Source organism: Lipotes vexillifer, unplaced genomic scaffold (genome assembly GCF_000442215.2).
Source record: "Lipotes vexillifer unplaced genomic scaffold, Lipotes_vexillifer_v1.1 scaffold58, whole genome shotgun sequence".
NCBI lineage: Eukaryota > Metazoa > Chordata > Mammalia > Artiodactyla > Lipotidae > Lipotes > Lipotes vexillifer.
The window spans coordinates 3674532-3684517 of NW_006781997.1; the positions used below are offsets into that span (position 1 = coordinate 3674532).

The window sequence follows — 9986 nt, forward strand, 5'->3', positions numbered from 1 at the left end:
CCGGCAGGCGGACTCTCAAGCACTGCGCCACCAGGGAAGCCCCTATACCTAAATTTTATCCAATCTTATAAACTCCTCTGAATGGGTACTTTCTTGCCTCTGCAAATAAACATCATCTCTGGCTCCTCTGAAAACTATAGCACTTTGGCATCGGTTCCCTTGCCGTACATGATGTTACTATCAATAGACTGTGCCTCTTGTCCCCTTTATAAGTTCAGAAGCTCCTGGAGGGTAAGGTTGATTCATTTCCTTCGTTCTTTTCTTTTTTTTAACTCTGTAGAAGCTTTATCATTCTTTTTTTTCTGTTAATGTTTTTATTCTTTAATTTTATTTTATTAAAATTTTTTAAATTTTATATTGGAGTATAGTTGATTAACAATGTTGTGTTAGTTTCAAGTGTACAGCAAAGGTTGATTCATTTCTATTTACATCACTTGCAATAACTAGTACATTTCTTAGATGTATAATTAGTGTATTTTCCTTATTGATTAATATATGAATAAAAGCTAAACACTTAGCACGTATTATGTTCTCAATTAATGTTTATAGAAACAAGGGAAAATCATTATAGGTCCTTGTTAGTTCCACTGATTTGCAATGAGTAAACAGAACTGAATTACAAAACAGCAGTACAGACATGGTTCCTAGAGCAAATGCCTTCTATTCTGACCATTTATTATTATTTAATAAGTTTATTTTTTGTAGGTAGCAAAATGGTTATAGAATTGTTTGATTCAACTTGCTTTTTTACTTCCCCCTATCCCTTGCTCAGTAAGTTATAATGAAGACAAACTGATATTTCAGTAGAATTACTTTTTGACTTTCTACAGAAAAAAAAATAAATTTTACATAGAACGCAGCATTAAATGCGTGTCAAACAGCTAATTTGAGAGAGGTGGAAGGATGGATTAATGGTGGTGCATAACATGGGTTGAACAAAACACCTGAGGACAAGGGGAAAGTTGTTAAAACCTTGTCACTGGGCTTCCCTGGTGGTGTAGTGGTTGAGAGTCCGCCTGCCGATGCAGGGGACACGGGTTTATGCCCCGGTTCGGGAAGATTCCACATGCCGCAGAGCAGCTGGGCCTGTGAGCCATGGCCGCTGAGCCTGCGCGTCCTGAGCCTGTGTTCCGCAACTGGAGCGGCCACAACAATGAGAGGCCCGCGAACCGCAAAAAAAAAAAAAAGAAAGAAAAAAAACCTTGTCACTGTCTACAAAAGGAAATTGAAAAACTGAAAAAAATTTTTTATAAATCCCCATAGAACTTAAGCAACCAGTAATTGGTTGTGACTTTTCAATGCTTAACAAAAGAAAACAAAAGTCAAATGGATTTCCAAACGGGTAAGTTTCCTCTTCATGCTCCCCAGGAGGCCCATTTATAATTTTTGACTCTGCACTAATGGGCCCAGTTCTGCCATGAAGCCAGCATTCCTCTTTCTTCTCCCACATACCTGTATAGACATTCCAGGGGCCTCTGCATGTGGGTAGAGAACTGCTGGCAATTTCTGTGTCCCCCAAATACTGGAAATCAATGCAATTTAATTAACCTCTTTAAACATTTTTGAGTGTCTGTTATGTGCTGGGTTTCCTACCAGGTACTAGAGATTCAAAGGTGAACAAGAAATCCTCTTTGCTGTGAAAAGCTGACAGCTTGGTGGAGTAGGTGGAAATATTCAAAGACAGACTGTGAAGACAGAGCTATAAAACAAAGTGCCTGGGAGCACAGGAGAGAGAGAGCATGAGAGAGAGAGAAAGACAGAGAGAGAAATTTATTGTCATTGTGGGGCTTGTGGAAGTGGATAGGAGCTAGGCTGAGTTTGGAGCACTGTGGTTGTTCTCCCAGCATCCATCCACCTCATCTCTCCCTTAATGGGTGACAGATATGTGATTGGATGAGATTGATCCTGCCCTGACTCCAGGAGTGAGTGCTGATTGGTGAGCCAGTGATTCTCAACTAGAGATGGTACCTGATAGAGGGCATTTGGAAATCCATGAGGACACTTTTAGTTGTTACAAAGGCTGAAAGACGCTATGGGCATTTGATGGGTAGGGACCAGAAATCTTAAATGACCTATAAAGTAGGAAAATGACTCACATCATGAAAAATTGTCCTACCCAAAATGCCAGTAGTACTCCTACTGAGAAACATTTGTCTAAGCAAATCAGAGAAATCTCATCCTGTATTGGTTCAGAGAGTCCAGGTCTAGGTCAGTTAGCTCACACTGTTCCCCTGCCATCAGTATGGTCCAATCAAATAGAGCTCTGGACTTTTCTTCAGTGGTTGTAGGGAAGCATCCTTTCTGTCCCTTATTGGGTATGCAGGAGGAAGCGTGTAGACCCTACCTAATTCTGATTTAGATAGATTCCCATTCAATCTATATAAGCTGAATTTATTCAAATGGCTTGTTTGCTTGTTTGCTTCTTCTTTTTTGTTATTGTTTCTAAGCAAATTATTGGAATGGCAGCAATGTTGTTGAGGTATCAAATCTAAGTAAAATCTGATACGTGAACAATATTTTGTTTTCATCCTGGAGGCTTGGAATGACTATAAAATTCATAATATTGTCATAAAAAGGGAAATAAGGGTGAAACAAAAATAGTCAAGATTATTATTTATGGTTTAATGAGGAATATAAGTGGTGCCTGGTAAAAATCGTGAAAATCTAAGTTAAATTTACAATGGTGTGTGTGTGTGTGCATGCATGCGTGTACACATAATTACATAAAAGAAAAAGAGAGAGAGGGAGGGAGGAAGGAAGGATGCAGTGGCTATCTTCATACCTAACACACTGTAGAAATTTAAATCTTGTCCCTTTAGGAAAAATTCTGTCTCTTCAGCTTACAAAATCTACACATTAAAGAAAGCTAAAAGAAAAGATTATTAAGCACTTTGATTACTTAATCAAAGTCCATTAGCATATTCTAAAATGTTATAAGTTGTGATTAAAATAGATTTATTTTTATGCTTATTAATAATTCTTCTGCTGACGTAAGATTAGTATTCTTAACTACAAATTATTTTCCTACATTGTCAATGGTTCTTGTGGTATACTAAAAACAAAGAAGAGATGTACTATTACATGTGAATTAAGAAAAATTAAAGGAACACAGAAATAAAGTTCCACTTAATTTTTATATAACCGATTTCCCTCTTGTTGCAAAACTTACAAACTAGTAATCAGAACTCCCAAGTGACTAAACTGAAAGTAAACTACATCTGGAAAATGAGGAAGATGAGAAGGGAAGAGAGCCTTGGTACCTGGATACTGGTCAGAGTCGTGTACTGGTAAGCCTTGACCACCAGATAGTTTGCTTCCAAGTCTATCAGTCCCAGGATCATATACTTCCACCATCTTCGTCGTAAAATTGCCAGGAGGTTTTCTTCTCCTGCGTTACAAAGTTAAGAAGAAATGGATTAAGCTCTGAACACGTTGAGAAACTGTATATTTAGAAGGATTCTAAAATATATATTACAGTACTATATTTTTTACCGTACCTTATCAAACGTTTAACTAAACAAATGAATCAATATGTCCAAGAATGACATGCTTGTGCTTAGTTTACTAGACTTCATGGTAGATTTCAGCCCTTCAAATTAGTTCGTATCCCAGAGCAAGACTGGACAGGTTTTTAGTTCACTGTGCAAAACATTTTCTCACAAACATTTGAACAAAAAATTTTGTCAAGTAAAAATAAAAGGAAAGGTGTTCAGAAAGGCTGTATAAACACATGAAATCCAAATCATCCTGAACTTCAGGATTGTGGTAAAATAGACAAACATGGAAAGAGGGTAGTCAAATGGAGAAAAGCCTGTGCTTAGCCACAGATCTGCAGTAAGGCTGCAGGGTGCCACCCTGAGGGCTCGCTCGCCTCTGAAACTTACACGCCTGTGGTGTGTGGGTGATGGGAAGAGAGAGGAAGTTGGGGGTCACTCATCGATGGGGAAGAGTGCCACAGGCCTTGGTCTTAATGATGCCAACGACTGCAAACTTCACCATCTTGCCTCTTACGCTGGTAGCCTCAGAACAGACTTTGAACTGCTTAGTTCTCCATCCTTATTTTTACATATTTCAGTCCTGAAATGTACCTTTTCTCAAAGTGGGGGAACATGATTATTAATAATAACAGATTTCTGGGGCCAACCTGTGAGGAATCCTTAGAGGATGTGGAACATGCAGAAACCCTGAGTGAATGGTGATTCTTGATACCAAAGAAACAATCCAAACATTTGGCCCAAAGTATGTGTTCTCTTGCTCTTCAATGTGCTGATTCCTCTGCATGGACTATTCTTCCCCCAGCCTTCAAATGAAGGAGCAGCATAGACTCTACCACCAGGAAGCCTTCCTTGATCTCTCACTTTGATCTTCTCAGAATCGGTTGGGTTTCCGTGCTATGGGCTCCTTTAACACCCTTTCTTATTCCACAGATACAGTACTTATCTCCCTGTGTTATAATGGCCAGTTTTCTTGACTCTGTTACTCATTAGATTATTAACAATTTGAAGACAGTGGCACTGTCTCGGTCATCACTTTATCTCTAGGGCCCAACAGTGCATGGTGAGTAGTCAGTAAGTAATACAGAATCTATGAACACATTTTGTGTTTAATAACCTCAGCAATGTTAAATAACATTGAAATTGAAATATTTAAAATATATCTACTATAAACATTCATGCACCAGACAATGAAAATTGTTTTCTAGTTAGAACATCTGAAATAAATTCATTTGGTGACCGTTTTACACATAATACTCTATACATAGGACATAGAAAGGTCAATGGCACACTGAACCGCAAAGCTGAAATTCTAAGGTCACAAGTCATTGTCCCAGTTAATTTACATGATGAACAGAGAATTGCTAAACTCGGAGCACACGAGCCACATTTCAATACGTGACATTGAAAATCTGGATCATGGCGCTGTTTGTTCCACCAATCAATACATACTCAAAGTTACACAGATTCAAAGGCATGATTTGTTGTCTTGCTGTTTGTTCTGCTAAAGAAGTTTGCAAGCGAAACACTCTAAACAAATGCTCCCATATTGTTTCACTTGAGCACCTGAAAACGTACCACACACTCGCTTAGCAAAATTATCCAGGAAGGCAAGAAAGCTCTCTTTTTTTTTTGGCTGAGCAAGAAATGCAACCTTTAAAAGGACTGCTTAGGGATTTATCTACATGACTCTCATTAACACTGATGTATAATAGGCCATTAAAATTCTAGAATAGTGAAGATGTATTCTTTAGAGCCCTTGTACCAAAGTGCTTTCTAAACCTCACGAAATCGGGCCATCCATAAAAGCACCAGCACAACTGGTGGTACGTTAACGTTTTGAAGCAAAAGAATTAAAAAAAAAATTAACTAAGAGGAGTAATAAAATCTATGGGTGCAAATTTTAGAATTATAATTTGGCGTTTAAATTTGTTCTGTTATTATTCTTACTATCAACATGTTCAAATATAAATAGAAAGCATAGAGAATAATGTGATAAGGTAATCTCCAACCTGATTTAATTAATGTTAAAATTTTGCCATGTTTGCTTCAGATTTTTTTCTGAGAAAGGAAATGTTACAGATGAAATTGAAGCCCCCTTTCTGCCACTGCCAGATTCCATTCCCTTCCCTCCTTCCTCAAATCACCATCTTGATATTGTTATGTATCCTTCATGTTCATGTCTTTGTTATATGTTTTCTACATATGTATGTATTTAAATGAAAGTTTATTGTATATACTGTACCTGTCATTCTTCTAGGGTTCTTTATACTTAACATTGTTGTAGAAATAGATCCCTATTTTTTAATGTAGAGAATAAATGTAATATACTTTAAATGATATATAATCACATTTTATGAATATGCCACAATTTATCTCATCTCCCACTGACAGACATTTAAGTTGTTTCCAATTTTTCTTTAAAGAACATCTTTGTACATATGTATCTCTATAATTGGTTTAGAGTTTAATTCTGTTTTCATTCTCTTTTTAAAGAACTGTGGAGTATGCCAGTATTCACAAATGTGAAAAACATAATTAAAGAAAGTAACCCTAATTGAAAGTAACATAGTGTTCCAGCAACAATAACTATGGCAATAATTGAGAACAGAGAGGGAAATTATTGACAGTCTTGATCATGTGACTCATGTCTCATTTTACTAACCATCAACAGAACGACCAATCAATGTGTTTTTTCATTTTTGTAACAAATACTTATATGATACTATGTACCAGGCAGTGTCTATGTGCTTTACAAATATTAATTTACTTAATCCTTATAATATCCCTGTATGGAAGGTATTTCTTTTAACTGTATTTACAGATGACAAAACCGGGGCCTGGAGGAGTTAAGTAACTTGCCCCAAAGTTCACAAAGATGAGACAGGATTTGAATTCATGACAATCCGGCACTAGGCTTCATACTCACTGGTACTGCACTATTTTGCTTTATTGGTTTGTAATTACGGCACTGTCCTCAGGAGTCATTCATTTCTCATTAAAGGAGCTATCATGACCTGCTTATCCCAACTCACCTGCAGGGTGCCCCCTCTGCCAGACTCCAGGGGGCGCCTGGCACATTGAAGCCAATGTGCACGGCGTCCCCTAGTGTTGCCGGTGCCTAGCTGAGCAGTCGTGTGTCCACTCCTGAATCAGCTTAGGGATGAGCATGTGTCCCATCACCCTCACTTCAGTATCAAAAGTTGATGTCTCCCTGCCTGATCTAAGTGCATGACAGAGTTTCTCTTGTGAAATGTAAAATAAGGCTTTCAATCAAATTTATGGCTTAACAAAGCCTAATGATAAGAATTACTATTATATGCAATACTACTAGTTGAAGCCTTGGGCATAATAACAATGGTCACACATGGGGTGGGGCGAGCGTGGCAGTGGTCAATGAATGTTGAATGAAGGAAGCGGAAAAACCTGTGCAAAGACTGAAACGTGGTTCACATTCACGGCAGCGACTGGAAACCTGAACAGCCTTGATTCATGGATAGGACTCTTGTTCACCCCCAGTGGTGGTCTGAGTAGAGAATAAAAGGATTACGAGACAGCACCAGAGGTGAATTCAGCAAAGGGAACAAGAAGCTGTTATTCTCGGGACTGCATTTTCATTAAGGGCTCTCATGGGTGGTGTGATCCTTCATGGTGTTTTTCTGCAAGGACAGAACTCAGCATGCATTTGCACAGAGGGTCTGCAGCAAGAGTGAAGCCCCTGCAAAGAGGGCGAGACCCTTGCTTGAATGGATGCCTCCTCGGCTCACAACTTGAAGCCATAATGCCATCTTCTTTTACCAGAACTCCAAGGGAAGAGGTTAAATATTCATCAGTGAATTTGAAAAAAGGAATGACTGAAGATGGAAGTTTTAATTACTCACCCTTAAAAGGTGAAATTTAGTATTAGGATGTAGAATTCGAAACAATTCTTTTGTCAGAAAAGTGAACAAAATAAACGTGCTAATAATAAGGAAATGAAAATGTAAATGGTTCACAAAAAGAACTGCAATCAATTGCACTTCATAATGTGAATCTGAGGGTAAGGATGAAATATAAAAAGGACAAATAATGAAGATTACATTTTGTTTTGTATTGTTTCATTCACTGTCACTATTGGAGCCAGACAGTGAGATTAAGAAGAGGATAAAAGGCAGTCCTTTAATGTCTTGGCTTAGTGGCAACAGACCTGGGTTTGGACACTGATGTACCTTAGTGGTACTGAGTAACTTGGGTAACGGCTCTGAAACTTGATCCCTCTACTGTAAAATGGGGACTGTAGCAACTATTTCATAGGACATTGTAGATTAAAGGCAGTATGAATGTCGTATTTAAGCTAATATCTAATGCCAGGTATGTGCACAAGACATGTCAGCAAGTGGTGGGGTCCTGGAATCCTTGAATCCTGACCAGCCACCCACCACAGACTGGCTCACTGCAAGTGATGGATCCTGCATGGAGGAAGCCCAGGAAAATGAACTCTCTTAATTTCTCATTAGGGCTTTAGCTGCATATCCTCTGCCTCTAACTCTTGAGATTGTGGATGGATCACACTGTAGCCAGCATATGACATTTGTCCAGACAGGAGGCAGCCTGAGGGCCGTTGACCTTGACACCTCGCCCCTGGGCCAGATCCTTGTCTTGATTCTCCGGATCTCACTACTTGATCTGGGAGGGGAAGCCATGTGAACACACCCCTTCCCCCTAAGGCTTGAACTAGAAATGGCCTCGTTCTCTGGGACCCTAGTCCTACTGGGCCTTTCCCGGGTAAGGGCTTTGAGGAGGTGTTTCCAAGGTTACCACATAGGCTGCATGTGACAGGCAAAACATAAAAGAGGAAACCACACAAAGGGTTCAAAGAAAGCCAAGAGGAGAAGAGACACAGCCTTAGTTCCCATTTTACACCCTTCACATCCCTCTCGCTCAAGTTCCCACTCACACTGCAAGATCCACTTACCTGGATGTGAAGCTCCCATGTGAAGCTTTCCCAAAATCTCTGCTTCCCCTCAGTACTTATTTCTCTTTTTTACGTATCCTGAACTATGCCTAGCATAGTGATTTAGACAGATAGTTACTCACGTAAATAAGATCCTGTTATCAAGGTAAGATAGCTGAATAACACTGTTAAAATCTACTCGGTCATCTGGCTGTTTTCCACAGATGCCTAATAAGGGTTTGGAAAAATATCTAAAAGCAACTAAAAATGAATCATAATCACGTAAGTTTCTGGTAGCTGTGACTTTAAGAGAAAATCCATATATATGTAAAAATGATTGTATGTAGGATAGGTTTCTTAACAGGAGGTTTATTTTATTTTTTTCAAAGTTACTTTTTTGGCATTGATAAGTAAAACAAAATATTCTAGCCCTAATTACAAACTCAATCTATTACCTTTCTGACACAAAAACATACATACCTTATGATTCGAAAAATCTTTCAATGTATGTTACCTTTTTAAACATGAAATGGATCACTTAAACCTCAGAAACCTTTTTTTCTTCTGGATTTTTTTAAGCTGTCATCTTTTATGAAGCTAAGATACATGATTTTATGTGGCACGCTTATACTCTACACCTTTGAAATATGCAAAACTGTTTTTTTAAAAATTTATTTTATTTATTTATTTTTGAATGCATTGGGTCTTTGTTGCTGTGCACAGGTTTTCTCTAGTTGCAGCAAGTGGGGACTACTCTTCGTTGTGGTGCACGGGCTTCTCATTACGGTGGCTTCTCTTGTTGCAGAGCATGGGCTCCAGGCGTGCGGGCTTCAGTAGTTGCAGCACATGGGCTCAGTAGTTGTGGCTCGCGGGCTCTAGAGCACAGGCTCAGTAGTTGTGGCACACGGGCTTAGTTGCTCCGCGGCATGCAGGATCTTCCCGGACCAGGGCTCGAACCCGTGTCCCCTGCATTGGCAGGCGGATTCTTAACCACTGTGCCACCAGGGAAGCCCCAAAACCTGTGTTCTTGATGTATCTTAGGAGAGACACAATTGCTAACATTTTTTTCTTCATATTAATAGAAAAATTGATAGTAAGTCTGCCTACATTTTACCATAAAGGCAATTACAACAAATAGATAAACAAATAAAGAACTTTTCTGAAAGTTCAGGATGTCTAAAACCCCATATATGAAAACTGTGTACGGACTATTAAACTCTGTTGACCAAAATCTATGTGTTACAGGTTCCTCTACCTCTTAATGAAAATAGTGCATGAGAGCCAAACAACTCCCCTAAACAAAGTCCATTCAGAATTTAAAAACCAGATATACATTTAGAGCACCCATTTCATATTCTTGGAAAGAACACCCTATAAAGAATACACCTGGGGCTTCCCCGGTGGCACAGTGGTTGAGAGTCCGCCTGCCGATGCAGGGGACACGGGTTCGTGCCCTGGTCTGGGAGGATCCCACATACCGTGGAGCGGCTAGGCCCGTGAGCCGTGGCCGCTGAGCCTGAGCGTCCGGAGCCTGTGCTCCGCAATGAGAGAGGCCATAA

The 9986-nt window shown here is 39.2% G+C and overlaps 1 protein-coding gene across 1 annotated transcript in view; it reads right to left on the reverse strand.

Annotated features, from left to right (window-relative positions):
* SLC35F1 (solute carrier family 35 member F1) overlaps positions 1 to 9986 on the reverse strand; it is a 425524-nt gene that overhangs the window by 85944 nt on the left and 329594 nt on the right. Inside the window, exon 3 of the mRNA XM_007454914.1 lies at positions 3261 to 3388. Within this exon, the coding sequence (XP_007454976.1) occupies positions 3261 to 3388 (128 nt within the window). The remainder of the gene's footprint in view (positions 1 to 3260; positions 3389 to 9986) is intronic.